At 38.1% G+C, this 20,273-nt stretch overlaps 1 protein-coding gene across 1 annotated transcript in view; it reads left to right on the top strand.

The window, feature by feature from the left end:
* Positions 1 to 20,273, top strand: part of LOC139739393 (uncharacterized) — a 103,414-nt gene that overhangs the window by 62,204 nt on the left and 20,937 nt on the right. The window contains exons 4-6 of the mRNA XM_071650013.1: positions 10,338 to 10,398; positions 13,837 to 13,912; positions 17,767 to 17,870. Coding sequence (XP_071506114.1) covers positions 10,338 to 10,398; positions 13,837 to 13,912; positions 17,767 to 17,870 — 241 coding nt within the window. The remainder of the gene's footprint in view (positions 1 to 10,337; positions 10,399 to 13,836; positions 13,913 to 17,766; positions 17,871 to 20,273) is intronic.

Genomic DNA, 20,273 nt, shown 5'->3' with positions numbered 1-20,273 from the left:
TTGATTCTCTTCATTGCATTTGATTTGGTCCAGCTTATTTCAAAACAAATTGAGAAAAAAAATATTTGTACAGAGAAATAAAATGGAGCTTGTCATACATGGATCATGATATACAGTGCTGTTTTCACATAGATGCCATCACATAAAGGATATGAATGCAAATAAATACAAATTATCGTCTGGCTGGATTTTGTGTGTGTGTGTGTGTGTGTGTGTGTGTGTGTGTGTGTGTGTGTGTGTGTGTGTGTGTGTGTGTTCAGTATCAGGATACTGGCTCAAATCATAGGCTTTGCTGATATCTGACTGAGAGTGTCAAATATTTTGGGATTAGATACATGTAGATCAATCCAATATTATGACTTTAATAGGCAAAACAGAATGAGAGTAAAGCCAGTAGTCAATATTCTAATTTTAGAAATTGATTTGCCCTTTGTGACCCATTGTATAAAACTTTTATATTACAAAGTTTATATTGTGCATTGCTTTGTAGTTAAAGTGTGGTTGTACTGTCATTATCTGACACCTTGGTTTTGTAATCAACCCTGTGTGTATGAATAGACACCAGAGCAGAAAGCTGAGAGTGGGACGTGAATTATTGATGTATCACTGCCTTTTCTCATCTCTTTTTCTTTGTTTTGTTACATAACCAGCCGGTATACATGAATGACTGACCTGAGTATGAGTTTTGTTGGCACACGTACACACAATGCAAGCAGGTTGCTCTACGAACTCTTGTCACACATTGGTACAGTAAAATGAGTGTGACTGTTACTAATTTATTGCAGCTCAGTTGTGTCTTTAAAAGAAAAGTTGTCAATGTTGAGAATATTTATTGTGCAATTGATCTTTGACAAAATGACTGAGTCCTGCCAGAGAGTAGCTGTAGTTTCATTTTCTTTGAATTTTTTTACTTGCATTATTTTAAGCAAAATATTTCTTTTACAGAGCTGCACGTGAAATCAAATCTCAGCAAAATCAGACAGTGAGAAAATATTGCCTCCTGTGACAAAAATGCTCTTTATTTTGTCTTTAAGGTTACAAATCACATTTTTTTTTCCTGAAGAGGAATGATACTGCTTTATGTGTTGCTCAGTCAGTGTGATATTTGATCATGAATTCAACCACTGGTGACATTGGTTTACAATCTCCCAATTTGCATAGTATTGTAGGCATGAAATATTTGGCATTTTAAAAATATTATTTATACTCAAAGTACTTCAGAAGGCAAATCTTAGACCTATAGTGATTCACTGCTCTTATATGCATGATTCTTGGGTACGTTTATCAACTCACTGTTGGCATAGAATTAAGGTTCCCAAACAATTTTCAGGAAGATTTGGGTTGTTAATAAATGCGAAGCTGATTTGATTATGGGGTTAGAATACAGAAAAAAAAATATGACCGCAAACACATTTGAGCCAGAAATGTGTTTCTGTGGAAATGATGAATGCAAAGTTGTAGTTGAAGTGCATTTATAGCCCGGACCTGCCCAAGCCAACCACTGCTTTACGTACACATCTTCATTCCTCAGGTCAAACTGCGCAGTGGAGCTGAGCAGTGACAAGGCCTCCCTCTCAACTAATGATAGTGATGATAAATGCACCAACTCGAGAAACGCAATCCGAAAGGCCTTTGTGAATGTGTTTTGATAGTGGGTATATATTGAAACGCGTTTCAAACACGGGAAAGATAATAAATGCAGCCTTTGACACACAAATGCAATGTAGTCACAGGTCCATGAACACACAAATGTACGTGTCACACTTGAAAGGGAGTGAAACCCAGTATATGTATGTACATGCATATGTGCTTGGATTGAATGAATGCAGAAATGTTATTGAAGCAGTAAAGTTTGAGGAAAATCCAACAGTCTGTTAGAAGGTCTTAATTTTTAAAGTTTTGGTACTGCTATTGTTGGATAGGAAGACTACAGCAATTTGTGATGTCAGAGTAGAACAGCGATGGTGAATGCTGTTAAAATCACAAGCAGTTTGCTGGACCGACCAACATACATTGTATGCAGTAAAAGGCTGTTGAAAATATGAGGATATGAGGATAAGGAAGACATAATATAGTAACCACAACAAAATCTATTATATTACTGAAACATGAGGTACACTGATAGTAAGCAAATAATCAATGTTGGTGAAAGTGATGGGACAAACTATCACTTCTGAGGCAATCTGGATGTAGCTATCTTTCGGAAGCGCAGCTGAGGAAAGATAGCGTACACATTCAGATCGCCGAGGAAGTGATAGTTTGTCTCATTGCCTGAAACTAAAAGTTGATTATTAGGTGATCCGAGTATCCTCTCGGATCACCTTCTGTATCTGTACGGATTCTTTGTTTTTCTTCTTCTTCTTTATTTCTCCTCAAAAGTTGTGCAGAGGTTAGCTCAGAAAGTGCATTGCCTCTCAATGTCAGACTTATACCATATATGTATCATGTCGCAAAGACGACAGCGCAAGTAAAATCATAGTGATCAGTCGACCGTGACGTCACTATGACGTCATTATATGAAAACACATTTTCATGCATATCTCATTAATGGAATGGAATATTTCAATGAAATTTACGTCACATATATTTCAAGTCAAGCGCATTCTACTCATATTCTCAAAATTCATTTTTATCTCAAAACGCGCGCGTACGCGCGCGTTGAAATATTTGTATGCTCAAATCCAGCTCAAATTTTTTTTGCACACGTTTCAGACCATTTGGAGCATTTTTTGAAAAATTGAAAAAATTGGACGGACGCGTACGCGCGCTCACATATACGCACGCACAGCTAATATGAAATAGAAATTTTCAATTTTTTCACACGGATCGGATGTCCGAAATTTCAAGGAATATTTCTACCAAGTTTCAAGTCGATCCGACTCAATATGACGTCATACGGGCCCGTCAAATTCAAAATTCCGCGCGTGCGTCAATGGGGATACACAGTGCAACTATGCCAAAAAACCGCCAATTTTAAATCGGATTTTACTCGTCAGGATGGACGGTGACCCCCCATTTTCTTTACATATTCTGAAAGGTGATGAGTTGTACATGTCATTTCATGGGCTGGCTATGCTGATAAAATGATTAAAAGATATCAAATTTCTTAATAAAGTAAAAAAAGTAAATTTTCAAAATGACGTCATCAAATTTCAAGTTCACTCGAGCGTATCTCACTAATCCTTTGCCAATTTTCACCCAAATTTCAATATGTTGTAGCTTATGAAATGCTCTTTCATAAATGTAATTGAACAATTTTGATTTGATGACGACATCACCTCGAAAAAATGGATTGAAGGTAACCTTGTCAAATTTGACCAGTTTACGTGTAATCTCTATGGGAGTGCAATTTTTATGGAAATGAAAATTGACATGACTATCTTTATCGAGCACTAGCTCACTTATGCTTCGGTGAATTTCTCTAAGATTTTAATATGTTGTAGCTGAGATGTAGAGCTATCGTGAGTGTGCCCTTCGTTTTTTCATATGTTGTCGGGATTACGTGAAAAAACTTGGTTGAAATTAAAGTTTATCTTCGATGTATTGAAATATTTCTTTCTTTTTGCAACTTTCTTTGCAATAACTCAAGAAAAACAGCCCCTATCAACTTCATATTTTGCACATGTTTAGTTCATGTCACGAAAATTATTTCATAAAATTACAATTACTTGATCAGACGCCATCTTGGGTATGTAAATTAGGGTCAAAGGTCATAGATGTTTCATCCTGTATCTTGGTGAATACATGTCCTATCTTTCCCATATTTTGCACACGTAAAGACCATGTTACAGGGATCATTTCATAAAATAACCACTTTTTGCTCAGATGCCATCTTGTCTGTGCAAAGTGGGGTCAAAGGTCATATGTACTTCTTTTTCTATCTTTGCTATGACGTGTTATCTCTATGGGAGGGAATTTTTTAGATGTGAAAATTGACATGACTCTCTTTATCGAGCACTATCTTACTTATGCTTCGGTGAATTTCTCTCAGATTTTAATATGTTGTAGCTGAGACTTTGCAGTATCAGGACTCGAATCATTGATTAAAAAAAAGATCGGATCACCTTAATTTGTCAGTGATGACAAATTACAATCTCTAGTTTGCTTTATATTCCACATCTAGGGTCCTAGATATTCCCTTTTTATTTCACATCTGAAACCGTTTTAGTTGTCTTAGAGTATCCTCAGGGCTTAGGCTACGTAGTTTACTTTAGACGTATGCGCGTAGATGACAAAACAATGCATTTACTCCACGCCCCGCGCGTGGCACCGAAATAAAAGTGCGTTGCACTGTGGTCTATCACTTGACCCAGGTCAAATGACAGACCACAGTGCAACACACTTTTATTTCGCGCATACTCAAAATTGTAAGTTATATCACGCGTTAGGACTGTGTGGACTAAGAGATCAGCGAAACAAAATGACTGTCATCATAGAGTGTAACGAACTTTTCTTCTCAGGTGATGTGATGGGCAAAACTACGTTTTATCACCTGATCAGCTCTTGACCAATCCTATAGCAAGATTCTTAGCATGTGGAATATAAAGGAAAATATCCATGATTCAAAGCTCAATACACCCTTTTTGTGTCAATCCTTTTAAAGGTACATAATAATGTGATGACAAGTGTTATAGCTGTTTACTTTGGCCTGCTCATAAGCTGTGCATTCTCTGTATGATATCATATTCAGTGTAACTTACCTTTCGGGAAAACATGTCAGAAGTTTTCCGTATCTTAAGAGAGTCACATTACAAAAACATGTCATATTTTGGATTTACAGAGAACTTGTGCCAAATGGCCTATTGAAAGTTGATGCTAAATAAACCAGCAATGTGTATGTAATGCATACATTCTTTGAAAGTTTCCACGGTGGTAGACCATTTCTTTTAATAGTGGTGAGTGGTTTCACTGTGTATGGTGTATGATATGTGACCGTGCATCACAAAACAAACAAAAAATTGCATGCAGTGATTGTGTATGAGGACTGAAATTAGGTGAAATGGGTCAACCTAACCAATTTTTAGTTTTTCATATTTTCTGAAAGAGCAAGTCTTCTTCTACAGTATGTTGAAGTTTAATGTCATAAAACAAACGGGAACTTGTGTTTTCAGCAGATTTTCTTGAACACTTTTTGGTGGAATAGTGTGATTAGGTGTTTAGAGCTCTTGTTTCATTTCTTAAAATCCCAGTCCATACTCTTTACTGTCAACTCCAATAACTTTAGAAAGAATAATGCTACTGCATTGAAAGTTGACATTTATCATCTACAGAATGTGTTGATGAAGCATGCTTAATTTCAGTTTAATCTGATAATCCTTCATTGTTATTGCTCCGATGGTCAACATCTTGTTTTTTGTTCCATTCATCCCAAGCTAGCATGGCTTGGTAGAGATTAAGCACTTGAATAGACCCTGTACTTCAGAGCGTGTTTTCTCAGTTCACACTTTCCAGAGTGTGTTCTTTCTTTCCGATATTTAGATAGGTTTTGTTATAGGAGAGTCCATTTGAATTACAAAGTTAGTTATACATCATTTTAAAGCTTAGAGTCTGCTCTTTCAGAATCTCCTCATAACTAAAAATCCATGTCTGGCGACTTTTTGTTGGTTTGTGATGCAGGGTCACATATACCATGTATTCTTTCTTGGATGTTAGTATGGTCCTAAAAAGGGGTGACATGACATGTGCTCCTGCGACAATTGCTCTTAGTGTTATTTTCTTCAAGGACTTAGGGTTAGGGTTAGGGTGGTTATAGGGTTTTAGGTTTAGTTTGATGTGAGGGATTAGGATTAGGGTTAGGGTTATATTTGTGGGTAGGTTTTCTGTTTGGCTAAGCGTGCAGATATTCCATGGGAGCAGTTGTCAAAGGAACAAATGTCATGGAACCTAGGAAGGACCTACCCAATCTTGATATTTGGTGAAATCACCTACCACTGATTGGAGCCATATCAGACAAAGTGCCAAGTTGCAAATTCTTGAATGTCAGTAAAGCATGTATCATGACATTCTTTGTAAATGTCACTGAATATCTGCACTGCTCCTGTGACAATGATTTTTATCTGCTTTATTGGCATATTTGTACACAGATTGACCAATTTTGAGTGTTTCTCTTTTGAAAATTTGTTCAAAGAAGGATATTTGGGAAAAATCTTACTCGGATATTTATCAACATGTACGTACTCAGGACAACAATATCTAAAAAGCAAAAAAAAAAAAATGTTTAGCAAAAACTTGAAGAATGCCAAATGAGTAAACACTATTTGATGAAACAACTGTTCCATTTTTTGTTGTTGAAGAGATTAAGACCTAAAACTTGTCAATTCTATGACCAATATTTTAGGGATTATGCAAGCACCTATGACAGTATTTTGCTCCCAATTTTCTCTTTTTTCTCTTCTTGTGCTTACCATTTCAATTCTTTTAGGTCACAAAATTAGTAGGGAAGAAAATGTCATTTATCCATGGATGTTGATCAGTTTGTACTGTGATATGACAGCACAATTGTCAGAAAAACTGTTTTACTGTTTACTTCTTCTCATACCATAACAAAAAACAAAAAGAAAACAAAACACATAATTTCACATCCTAATTCCTTCTTGTTGTCATTTTGTGCCATAGGCAGGCTGCATTCCACAGTTTTTTTTTTCTCCCATAATCACAGCATGCCTTTGGGAACCCATGCTGCAATATTGCACAACAAGGTCTAGAACTTGAGACTAACAGAGCTGGGGGGGGGGGGGGGGGGGGTGTCACAATGAGAGTGCAGAGTCACTGTGGTTGTCCAGGGTGGATTCAGGATTACATAAGAGATGGATCGGCATGGTACACAGATGCTCCTTACCCTAGACTAGGGTCACAAAGCAACATCGCAAGGCTTGCGTGCATGTAAGCAGCTGGCAGCTTACACTTGTTGGTCAACGTGCTCTTGAAGTGGAGTGCCAATGAGCACAATGAATGTACAAACATCATGTCTTTATAATGTCTTCCTGGAGTTTCAGAGAACCGAGTTATCATGATGGGAACACAGAATGGGAAGAAGATCAGCTGTGACTATGTAGACAAGGTATTTATTTGTCAAGGAGGAAAAGGGACTTATGATTCTAATAGAGCTACAGTGTGTGCAAGTTTGGGTGTACTGAACAGTTTGCTCATGCTCAGAAACCTGTTTTCCTGTTAGTGTTTGTGGCATTTCATCATTTAGAAAGACTAAAAGCTTACCATAAGGTAGTTCTTATTGTCTTTAACAAAGCATAGAAGTATGTTCACATTGATTTTGCTTGGGGATTGACTTGGTGGATCTGAAGGAAGGTCGATCTGAAGGTAGGTGTATTTCATCTCAAGCTTGAGCTGGGCTGTGGGCTTGGTTATACCCATAATCTGCAGTTCTGATGATATACAAGATTCAATGCAGTTCAAAGAAATCTCCACATGATACATGCTGTAACCCATGGTTTTGGGATGGCATACACAAAGTATAATGAAGCAGACTCCTGACACATGTGCGCTCCACCCCTTGGGGCGTGGCACTCTGTGATTCTGAGTGTGAGGTAAAGTGATCAATTTCACCATGCCAAGAAAGTATACAGGGATCACCATAAACCAAACATATCTCTATTAAATCCCTTTTGAATGGATGAAACATAGACCATCCCAAACTATTCCACAGGAGGGTTCGTACTCATACTAGTTTTGGTTAGGAAGGGAAATTTCACCTCCAAAACCGAACCTTGTATGAAGTCAGAACCCATGTCTGATACATACTACCTGTTTGCATAACTGAACCCACTGGAGAAGACATGTCACAATTATAAAGAGCTTTGTAGCATAAAGAAGATTGATGCATTTAACAATTTAGATACATGGTACTTGATGATGTAATGAATCTATCCAGCACTAGCTGCTAGAATTGAACAGACTGGTAGAAATGGGGTCAGTGTAGAAGTGCTAATTAAAAGAACCCAATTGTATTTCCTTTTGGTGCCTCTTGTAGATCAGCAATCTTGCTTTGATAAGTGAACAAAAAAATATTACCGTTATATTCAATTGTCCACAAAGGGGGTGGGGGTGGATGGGAGTTTGTTACTTCCACGAGCAGTAAGACTGGTATGATAGCGTATAGAATGGCGATGGTTGTCAAAATACAGGCACATGTCAATACTGGCACTATGTTTACTCAGTTCCGCTCAGTCATCTCTCTTGCTTCTATTTACTGTGCCAATATTGCACTGGGGGGATGATGCGTGGTACAGAACTGTACCAGGAATTCGTGCGGCAGTCATGCGTATATTTAGCATGCGGAAGAGAACTCCTCATCATTATGTATATTTTCATCAGCATTTATGGGCTGTCAGAAACCAGCGAAGATTAATTTGTATGCAACATTCTATTGTGATACCCTGGCTGACAATGCTACCTTCACAGCATTGATGGAGCGGCTGTGTTAAGGGAGTGTTGTGGATCATTTTTGCCCTCTCCTCCCTCCTGCATATTTGAGCTTAGTTGTGGAACTGCTGGAGTGAAATTAGCAGGAATTGAGGGGGATGCCCCGTAGTGTGTGTGCTGGTGCAGTCAGCTTGTTTTGGAGAGGCAGCATTTGTGGAGTAGCCTGGAGGACTATTCAAGTGTTGTACATAGATGTTCGTTAGTAGCAGGAGAGGTTCTGAAAGTCATGGAGTCCTGCCCCGCCACGGCCCCAGGGTTGCAGTTTCTTTTCGCCCTCTCTTGGTGAGATGTGGCACCCTGCGGAGATACCCTGTATTTAGGTATGGCTGACTGAATAAGCTTTATCGCCAGCCTCTTTTTTAGCTGTTAGAAATGATTTACCCATGTGGGTCAGTGAAGTTTGCAACATTTTCAGACCCACTGGTAATCCCAACATATTAGTGGCCCAAGTTAATGAGAAAATTGCATTTAAAGCGCACAGTATGATGCAAACTGGTACTTCATGGTGTAAAATTTTAGAAGAAAAATGTGCATTATGCAGTCACATGGCATTTAACATTGATAAGTTTAGAACATGAAAGCATTTTTGAATATCTTTCAGTGATCAAAAGTGTCATTGCATATGAAAACTCTTCTTCAGTTAGTAGTCAAAATCTTACCTGGGCCACTCTGAGCCAAAGAATAGTTTAATTTCAATAATCAAATTGTGCTTGCTCAGAGATGTGCCTGCTTGCCCATTGGCCAGTAGCCCAGAATGTAGTGCCGTATAATGCATCATACACAACCAAGCTCATTGGCACAACTACTAAAGTTCTGTACCTCTACTGTTCAACCTGTCTTGAAAATAATATCTTGTGCTCAGACGGTAGGACAGTGGCTGTACGTTATAATTAAACAGAGTTGGCAAATCAAAGAAATATGATGCATTTTGAAATTTATTGCGTCATGTACATTGTCACTAGCAACTGACGGAATTGAGTATACAACGGATACTGTGTAATCCTTTTGTCTAGAGATGGCCTGGATGATTGTATACATTAATTGAAGCAAAGTTTGCCATTTTTACAGATTTGATATAAACACATACATGTCTTTGATGAATGCATATATGAGTACATACATAGTCTGGGATTGTCAGTGATATTTGTGGGTGTACAAGTTTTGGGTTTGATGTGTTTGTGTGTGTATTTGGGTACCAGAGTATGTAGATGAATAAATTTCTTATTTTTTTGTTTTATTTTTTTTATTATTATTGAGGACAGTCACTTTATTTGGACACTGGTCTTGCTCCTGAGTTTTCCCAGTTGAGCATTGGTGATTGTAATTCAATGTTTTAAAGAAAATTATGCATTCCTGTGGGCATAGAGCATATCCATAAGTGGAATCAGCTTTATATCTATGACTTCAAATGCATCCAGTTTCAAATAAAAAAATGGGTATGGGTAATTTTCAGTTATGAATCTGAATGGTGGTTTTGTTGACATAACGATCAGGAAATGGTAGCTTGCAAAAGGGGTGAGTTTCATGAGCATCATAAATGACCTTGCCATATTTTGCCGATGAAAATCCCTGATCTGCACCTTTTTTTGTTTTTGTTTCTATGTTTAATAATATGCAATGAAAACTGAAATTGACTTTGTTGTTTAACTTTTGATCTCAATACAAGATATTTCTAATACAGATGAGCTTCTACTAATATGAAAACTGAAATTATTTTTGCAGCGAAGTGTTTTCCGTTTCCTCCAACGTAGATTCTGAGAAATGATGTTTTCAGTCTGTGGTCTGAGACAAACATTGATACCATTGCCTACGTGTAGTTAGAGTATTCATCACTTTATCAAAGACTTGCCGTACATTGTGTTTTTTTTTTTCTTATCTTGTGTTTGTTTGCTACCCAGATCCAAGTCGTTCGGTAACTCGGTGTCCAAGGCTTTCACTGATGCCGTCTCCAAGCTGGAGGTAAGATGACTTCTTCCTGTTTAACCCTCTCACCACCGCCATGATCTCAAAAGACATTTAACTCTTTATGTGCCATGGTGGAAACCCCTGTGTGCCACATTATTCTGAGACACCAACGTAGCCATGCTTCAATGGGAAAACATTCTCTTTTTCAAATCTATGTAACTTTTATGATTCCTGTTACTGTGGATATTTAATTTGAGCGAAGTTGTAGAGAAAAAGCTTTGCTTTTATGTAAATTATATGATAAATCTGTAATTATTTTTCTTTCAATCGTCCAGTAGTCAATTATTGAAGAGGCATGAATTTTTCCCCCAAAACAGTGACAGAATCTTAGAATTCACTCTTAAGTAGGGAACTCCGCTTGATATTCAATCACCACATAAAATGGAAGCTACAAGTGTCTACATGTGATAGGAACAGAATCGGGAGAAACGCTTTTATTGTACTCTGGCATTTGATAATTTATCACTCAGTTTGGCTAGGTTTGTGCATTTGAGCAGAATGTGTCAACTTGGCCCGCTGTCGACTGAGTTGGGGATGTGAACGTGGTACATAAAGAGTTAACATTGTACATGCACGCAATACACCCATGATTCGGCATACTAATAACCCGGGTTACTGATGTACCCCTGGTTACCGTGTTCTCAGACCACCTCCTTTTCTTAACCCGTTCCATACGGGAACCTGGTGGCTTGTGTATTAAGTCTATGGGGATTTCGGAATTCAGTAAGGAAGGGGTTAAAATGTACAGTTGTCCACTGCTGTCATAGCAGCCAAATTGCAGTGATTAATGGTAGCGATCCCAATCACAATTCATTCCTGTTATATGTTGTGTAATGTATGTAATTACAATAATGATAATTGTTTGATCTTTTCAGAAAGTGTTATTGTAATTTCAGCCAGTCATTCAGATAGAGACCATTGTATTAAATCCACCAGCTATGTACGTGGACAGGTGTTGGACAGATGTTGCATACTGCTGTGGTACTGATGTTGCTGTTGAGTGCTGCTGCTAAGCTGCATGGTGCATGCACTGCCTATACTGCTACTCTTGTGGCAGGGCTTTTAGCATAATACCATTTATTCAGTACAGTAATCAGAGAAAGGGAAAAAAAATTAGTGTTATTTTTATTGCTTTAAGATTACTATCACAGTTGAATTTCCTTCCATAAAGTGCAAAAGAAATACCTTCACCAGATTTGTTTTGATTTTTGTGGATCTAGGGTAGAGCACTGAAAAAAAAAGATAATTCAGGAAAATGGTGAATTTTCAGTTGGTGCAGTGGGGTACCAAATACTGCATCATATAGTGAGGTCAGTTGACTGTTTGTGTGCGTGTGTGTGTGTGTCTGTGCATGGCTGTACTTTATGCATGTGTCTATTAAGATCGTTAGTTCGAGTCCAACCCGATTATGTACGCGTATGAATTTTTATCATGGTGACTTCTGTCTAAAATAATTGATGCTTATTCAAATATCAATGCAGGGAAATTTGTCAATCATTTGCAAGTTCAACTGTCATTTGCCATGAGAATCAATGTGTATTAAAGTCTGTAATCAACAGCCTTTGTGGCTGATAAAACTAGCTTGCCATTCTTGTATCTTTGCAAGTGCTGTTGTATAACAAGCTAGCTTAGATTTCAGACACTAATACTTGCAGTGATACTCTAGTAGTTAGCAGTATTTCAGTATCACAATCTAGCTCCCCCCCCCCCCAAAAAAAAAAAGAAGAAAAAAAAAGAAGGAGAAAATGATCATTGGGAGAGGAAATGAGCAAATAGTTCCCAAGATACTGATCTGATGTGTTTTGGAGTGAAGGGTAGAAGTGCTTATGGAAGCTAATTAAAAATATTTGTGCTTCCACCGGACAACAAAAACCAGATCAATCTAACAGATCAATGTGGGATGACGCGAGTAAATCTCATCCGCAAACAGAGAAGAGCATCCAGTGATAAAAACAGTGAGAGAAAATTAATGGCAGCCTCGATGTCTATTTGCTGAAAAGCTTTGGGTGTCAGAGAGATCCTGGGCTTGACTGTGTGGAGAGCTGAAGATGACACCTCAAAGATGACGAAGCAGAATTGTCAAGTCCACAGCATCGAGAAACTGTAGATTCCTTTTTGTTATTATCTGTGTATGTAGAATTGGAATCGAAATGTTTATACTGTCATCATCGGGGCTCATATTCTGGGGTATGAAGTCGCCATGGAGACCTTGAGAAATGTGAATGGTGTGCAGTCAAGCAGACCAGATGCAATGTGATATAGTTCTTTTTCATATTCTTTGAGAACTAGCAGTGTTCCAAATAAATCATAGTATGTTTAAAAGTGGATTAATGGATAAATGCAAATATGGCTAAGCGTACTGCAGAGAGATGGACAGAAAAGATAGGGAATGGATGGATGGATGGATGGATGGATGGATAGACAGATAGATGAATGGATGAGTAGAGTAATGGATTAATAGATATAGCAATAGATAGATAGATACAGCCGTACATGGATTGGTGGATAGATAGATGAATAGATTAATGGATGGATGGATAGATAGATAGATAGACTGATAGATAGATGGCTGGATAGGTCTGGATAGATAGATAGATAGACTGATAGGTAGATGGCTGGATAGGTCTGGATAGATAGATAGATAGACTGATAGATAGATGGCTGGATAGGTCTGGATAGATAGATGGATTTATGGATGGATGGATGGGTGGATGGATAGACAGACAGATGGATAGATAGATAGATGTGGGTGAATAGATAGAGAGAAAGATGGATATAGATGGATGGATGGATGGATGGGTGGATGGATAGACAGACAGATGGATAGATAGATAGATATGGGTGAATAGATAGAGAGATAGATGGATATAGATGGATGAATGGGTGGATGGATGGATGGATGGATGGATGGATGGACGGATGGATAGCTGGATAGATAAAGAGATAGATTAATAGATTGATTAATGAATGTGTGGATAGATTGATGAATGGATGGATGGATGGAATGATCAGTGAGTTTGGCACAGAGAGACAGATGAATGTAGTGATGGACACGTGACACAGACATGCACCCAGTTCCTATTTAGTGGATAGAGATAGGCTCGTGTCAGTGCCATGGTGTTTTGAGAGTTGATGTATCCGTGCTTAGACAGCTACGGAGAGGATGCGGTCCATTCAGTGTCATAATGCGATGAAACCAATGGCTCATTTCTACTCACTGAATGTTACATCCATTTACTATTCAGCATGCTTTGACCAATCCATTTCCACTCATACTGATGACTTGATGTATCAGATCAGTTACCGGCAGGAGTTGTGTATAGACAGTCCCAAAGAGCCGCTCAATGTGCTCTGAAGGGAATAGTGAATTCCAGCCGAGTGATGTTTAAAGGCGTTTTTTTTACCAATACTTCTTGCCTCATTTCTCTACAGATGGGCCATGATAGCCGCAACAAACAATTCCACAAGTTGTTCCCCTGTGTTCCCGACACAGAACCTGTCATAAATTGTAAGTATTTACTCTGTCATCTTGTTTTTTCTTTGTTTTTTTTTTACCTTTTTTTGTGTTAGAGCTAGTTTTTACATATTTCAGGGAAAAAAAAAGAATAAATGGAACTATCCCAATATATCAGATGGGATGCAGCAGTTTGTTTATCTTTCTCTGTCTCCCACAAACATACATACTATATTTTATGTAAAATTTTATATGATATGTGTGTGTGTGAGAGAGAGAGAGCTAGAGAGAGATCAGAGTAATTTCTAGTAAGGTGCTGGTGAACGAAATGTACCGAGTCAATAGTACAAACAATTATAATTACAATGCTTTTGTTTATGTGGTTTTGTTTTGTTTTTGTTTTGTTTTATTTTAATCAGCTAGCTTCCATGTAACAAAATGTTATTTCCCAAGTTATAATACTGTACCAACCAAATCATCAGTTTCTGGCATCAATTTTGGCCCAGATTGCACCAGTTACTCTGAAACCCATTTCAAGCTGTCTGTCTCGGAGCGATATTGGACCTGAATAAAAAAAAAAGAAAGAAAAGAAAGTAGATCAGGTTTGTTAATGAATAAATGCATACACTGTAAGCTAAAAGGCAGCAGTAAGTGCTTTTCTTTTTTTTGTTGGTAAAAAGAGTGAATTAATACCTGATGTTTGATATGGAAATTGGCCTGTAGGAAATGTCATCAAACACTTGAACAGTTGTTGACGGATATGAACAAGAGCCAGTTGTGCAGGGTACTTTTTATCAAAATTTGCATCGTTAGCGACAACGGCGGCAGGTATATTGTCACATTGCGTGTCAGAGGCAACTTCGGACAAGTGTTTTAGCCAGGACTGTATGATTACTTGCAGCTGTGTTATGAGCAAAGGAAATTAGGGTGCATTCTGTTTCTGGAGTGTGCCCGATTATTCTCCCTTGTTTTGGCTGTCAAAAGTAGGTCACCTTCAGTGTACTCTTTGTATTGTGCTATATAAGGCTGATGAGTTTTGAAGTAAAATCCAAATATTCCAAAAGAACCATCAGTGTTTTTGCATTAATTTTTTATTTGTAATGCATGGCCACAAATTTGATTTTGTTTCCATATTAAAAAAAGAAATCCAGACCAGATGATGGACGTTGTGGTGGTTAATCTCTCCAACATACACATTTCATGAGATGGTTGTAAAAAGGATGACAACTCACCTCAATGCCTTGTTTATTTGTTCAGATAAATTCATCTATCATATTGATTTTTTTTCCTGTCAGTTTTATTCTTCAAAGAGCAAACAAACAGGTTTTGGAATCACATTCAGATCCCATAGTCACGATTTCCAAATGAACGCAGTTGTAATTATCCATCATTGGAATTTTTGAGATGAGACCTCATTACAAGTGCTATTTAAAGACACGACATGTGGCTATTTAAAGACACGACATGTGGCTATTTAAAGACACAGCAAAGTTTTGACAATACATTGTACATAAACTCTCAACAGCATCTTCTTTTGACAATATATAACCTTTATTCTACAGACAATTATAAATTTTATTCTATAGACAACAACAACAACATCAACATCGAAACAGAATGGAACCCTCCTGCATTCATTTGATGCAGGTTGTATGCACAGATTCTCCAGACTTGCATATTTAACCTGTCAATTTGCATTCTGAACAAATGTAGCGTGCCTCTTTGATCACCGAGTGACCTAAAGGCGGCCCATTCTTTGTTGCCATGGGAACCATGGTTATTGATTCATTTCACCCCATAGTTGAAAAGTGAGCATTGCCATTATCTCCTACTGATGAAAATTGCCTCGCAGCTCAGAAAAGACCCATCTGTAGCTATCACACGAATGACTTCAGCCATCCAAATAGCACAAGTCATTATACTCGAAAGGTCATGTGGAGGTATTTGATCAATTTGTTTCTGTAAGCCCCACAAAGACGGACTGTAAATATCAGAAATAATCCGCAAAATGACGGCCAACTTGTAAACTGAGAATGAGAGTTCAGACACCGATAAATCGTCTTCTCGGGTGGAGTGATAAGAGATGCTGTTTTGTCTTCTTCTCACACCGACAGCTTGGGTTTAGTGTGAGAGAGATGAAATAATCTGAATTAATTTCTGCCAGTCTGCCATTGCCAAAGTTTCATCTGCAAATTTAAGATTTGAAGAATGTTAATCACTTTCATCGAGGAGAGCTCATGAAGCAATGTCTCGGCTGTTTGAGGAGAGAGATCGACGTAAAAATAGTCTGTCTTCTTTTCATTTATAGAGCCAGAATGTATGGTCTCTGCTGTGTCACCTGTTAAAGAAATATTATGGAAATTGAGGAGGGAGAGGGAGAGAAAAAACAACAACTACAAACTATCAGTAACTCTTACCAGGCTGCAGTGTTCTATCCGTTGTTGATTTTTGAAACTACGGGTTTTCATGAACTCTTTATGTGCCATGGTGGAAACCCCCTGTGTGCCACGTTATTCTGAGACACGAAGGTAGTCATGCTTTCAGAAAGAATTCGGTATTTTTCAATTTGTATAACTTCTACAAATTTCTGTTAAGGTGGACACAGTAGTGAGCAAAGTTAAAGAGGAATGCCAAACTTTGCTTCGATATAAATTGTATGACAAATCTATTTTCAGTTTTTCTTTTGAATGACTAGTCGCTACATTACTTTAAAGGCATGACTTTTGCACATAAAACCGTAACAGAAACTTAGAATGTACACGCAAGTCTAGTTAGAAACACCGCTTGATAGTTAATCACCACATAGAATACAAACCGTATGTGAGAGGAACAAAAGCACGAGAAACGCTTTCATTGTACCACGGGATTAGCGATTTATCAATCGGTTTAGGAAGCGGCTTTGTGTGTTGAGCAGAATATGCGAAGTTGGCACGCTGTCGACTGAGTTGGACGTGCGAACGTGGCACATAAAGAGTTAACAGGCATTAGTTTGGCTTGAAATGAGAGTAAATATCTGACCTCGTTTCATGGAGGGAAATGCAAGTATTGTAGAGACACTTACTGCAGGCATCTTTAGATCAACTGAAATTTTAAGTGAGGATAAGCCATTGCCTAGGTGTTGCGTTGGAAACGGCAATTAATAAAGCATGCTATCCATAAAGGGTGATGTATGAACTGGGGCCCCGGCCTCAGTGCTGTGAATTCACAAGTAGGTGATGCTTAACTTCAGAATTTTTGAAATGCAAGAGACATTTCAGTATTTTCACATGTTAGTTGTGGGCGTCATAATTGTGATTGCATCATAAGTTTTTGTGGCAAGCATTTGAATTGCAAAAGGCTTGTGATGTATGAGGTGAGAAGAAGAATGTGTTAAGCATCATGGCTTTGAATGAATCATGAGTGCATGATTGCCATTTTCTATCCCATCATGTCTTCATTCTTGCTTTACTAGGAAGAGTTTTGCCATTTTGTGGATGGGTGCTGAAGGTGATTTTTTTTTTTTTAAAATGCAATCCCAATTCTCCGATTTTGCCTGTGTGCACAGTCCTATTAAAGTTGAGCTGGCTAAATGTATTTTACGTTCAAAGTTATTATTAGACCTCTTTTTCAGACTCTGATTTTTTTGACAAGATTTCTTGATACTTTAAATCATACTTCATCGTGGTTAGCTGACAAATATATGAGTTAAAAACATTACACTTATTAAAAGTATCTTTGTACTTTCTTTCATCTAATTTGAGCACCATGCATATATACCATTAGCATCAAACTTATATGAAAGATATATAAACTATTGTTAATGTCATATTATACAACTACATCCATCACACCATTGAAGTTTTCTAATCATGTAGCTAATAATCTTACTTGACTCTGAATTTATGTCTGTTTTATGATTTCCTCTACAGCGTATTCCTGTGCCTTAGTCAAAGACATTCTTCTCCAGGGAAGACTCTTTGTGTCAGAGAACTGGTTGTGTTTCCATTCCAACATCTTCATGTATGAAAAGCAGGTAAGACTCTGGGTGTGTTTTATGAGTGCTTTCCTAAAGGCATGCCATAACGTACTTGTACCCGTGCCAGAGAAGCGCTCAAATGCTCCCAAAATGTACCATATTGTACCAAACCGTGCCAAAAGTGGACCACTTCCGGATGTGCTCCCAAAGCGTACCGTATCACGCCATGCCAGAGAGGGCTTGAACGCTAAGTGGTCCAAAAGCATACCATGCCATAATATGCGCATAGCACACACTACGTCATAGTACAAAGAGTTGATTAACATTAAGGACACCAGTGACCAGGTGCCTGACCCCATCGCTACACAGCGTGTGACCCCTCTTAACTTCAATTCAAACATAACTCATGAGTTATACGCTATATGTCCACAGAGTGCTGAAATGCTCTCAATTTGGCATGGTGATGCACGGTACTGTTCGGTTTGCTTTTGAGCCCACTACCATGGCTTTTTTTTATTTTTTTATTTAGACAGGTCAGGATTTGCCAGAACACAGTATGAAGAGATAAAAAATGCTGAGCACTGCATAGTGACAGATGCAATGTCATTATCTTGGTGGAGGGGGGGGGGGGGGACCTGGTGGCGATCAGACAAGATCTAGTCATTCATTTCTATCAGGATAGTATCTCTTGTAAATCAATACACATTTGTCAGCGGTTTCTGGTGCAGTACAGAATTTCCACAATTCAATGTTCATTCTTGTTTCAAAAAAGATATCTCTTAATCCACAGCAATCTTCTTTTAATCCCCACTGACTGTATACCATGTCGGGTATCAGAGCAAAATTCCACTGTCTCCCAAAATTAGTCTCTGATGTTAATCTCGCTGGCTCTGCTCTCTGGAATGCTAGTTGCCAACTCCATAACATTAGCCAGGTCCAAAGCCTGCCAATGATGTTGAAAATGGTCCCATCTCTGTAGGGGGTGACTGTACTCTCAATGTTCTCATCTTACGGCTGTCTGTCAGTGCGGCTGGTAATGAAGGTAGATTTGTTCTGCCAGTTCCTTACCATTCCCCGTCCCAGCCACTTGAAACTTTTCTCTGCTCAGACTTCCTAAGAGATTGGGTTTCATCGACAGGAGTGCCCAAAATAGACAGAGAAAATGCATGATGGAGAGTGAATTATTGAAGTATGTATGATGTTAATTCTTCGTGAATTGAAATTGGAGGAAAGATTAGATGTATTTTTAAAAATTTCATAATCCAGCCAACCGGACTGTCTTGATGAACAAAACCTAATGAAAAATATGTTCTCTTGTAGGTTATACCAATACTATCACAACTGCTGACATTCATGTGGGTGTAAGAACTGGCTGTGAATATAGCAAGATTCAAAATGAACTTTGTCACCTACAGTGTACATGAGATTTCCTTTCTTTCAATATCTGCTATGATTGATTGCCATATGAAATTTATTTCTGTCCTTTTAATTTGATTGAATTACTCCAAGTGCTGGGTCATTTTGTTGTCTCTGTTGGACTGAAACATGAAATTTCTAAATTCAATGCTACACTGACAATATTGGCATGTTGTGACTTGCTTTAGAACAAAAGTTATCAGATCCCAGATGGCTGCTTCCTGGTTTGTGGTAACGTGGTAAATCCAAAAGAGTAAGGTAGAACCCTGCAAGCATTATGTTGATACCTTTTTGCTCCCCTGCTATGATCAGCTGGAGATGTTAAATGTATTAAGTATGAGTCGGCCTTGTGAACCTTATAGTCACCAAGCCCCATAGAATCAGGCTGAAAATGGCAAAAATAGGAGAAAATATTCAAATAAACTGTAGACTACCATCCACCCCTTTTTAAGCACAATTGCAGATGAACCCGCATTGTGCTTGTAGCAGGTGTAACCTCAAGCACCAACAATTTAGCTGTCATGGAAAGCTTTGCTGAATATGCCCAGAACAACCTACCAGCTGCACATGAAAACACCTGAAGTTCATTTTCATCTAAAGGGGTTGTTCACATGTTTCTGTCAGTGTATCTTTACCTGTCCCTTGCTTACACATAAATAAACACATAATACTTATAGCCATCCGTTTCTTTTTCTCTTTCTTTGTCTCTTTTTGTCTGTATAATATCTCCTTGTCCTCCCTCCTTTCTCTCTCTCTCTCTCTTAACTTATTTTCTTACACTCTTGATGTATCTGTTGTAGGTGTCTCTCTATTCATATGTGACCCGCTACAACAAAATGATCCTAAAGTCGGGCGTGGTCGATTATTTGAAAATTGCGTGATATAATCCCCTAATCTTTCTGCTTTAAATTGATATATAACACATTTTATACAAATAATCGGCTGCGGAGATATCGATGTTTAAAAGAGAGCATGTCCAGACGTCTGGAAAATCACTGTTTCGAGAAAAGCGCCCTAAAAGTTTTCCTTTCAACAATCGCGATC

Source organism: Diadema antillarum, unplaced genomic scaffold (genome assembly GCF_040938485.1).
Source record: "Diadema antillarum isolate AM-2024a unplaced genomic scaffold, OU_Dant_1.0 seq00000798_RagTag, whole genome shotgun sequence".
Classification (NCBI taxonomy): domain Eukaryota; kingdom Metazoa; phylum Echinodermata; class Echinoidea; order Diadematoida; family Diadematidae; genus Diadema; species Diadema antillarum.
Note: the sequence above shows the minus strand (reverse complement) of the source record. Positions and strands in the feature narration are given on the sequence as shown.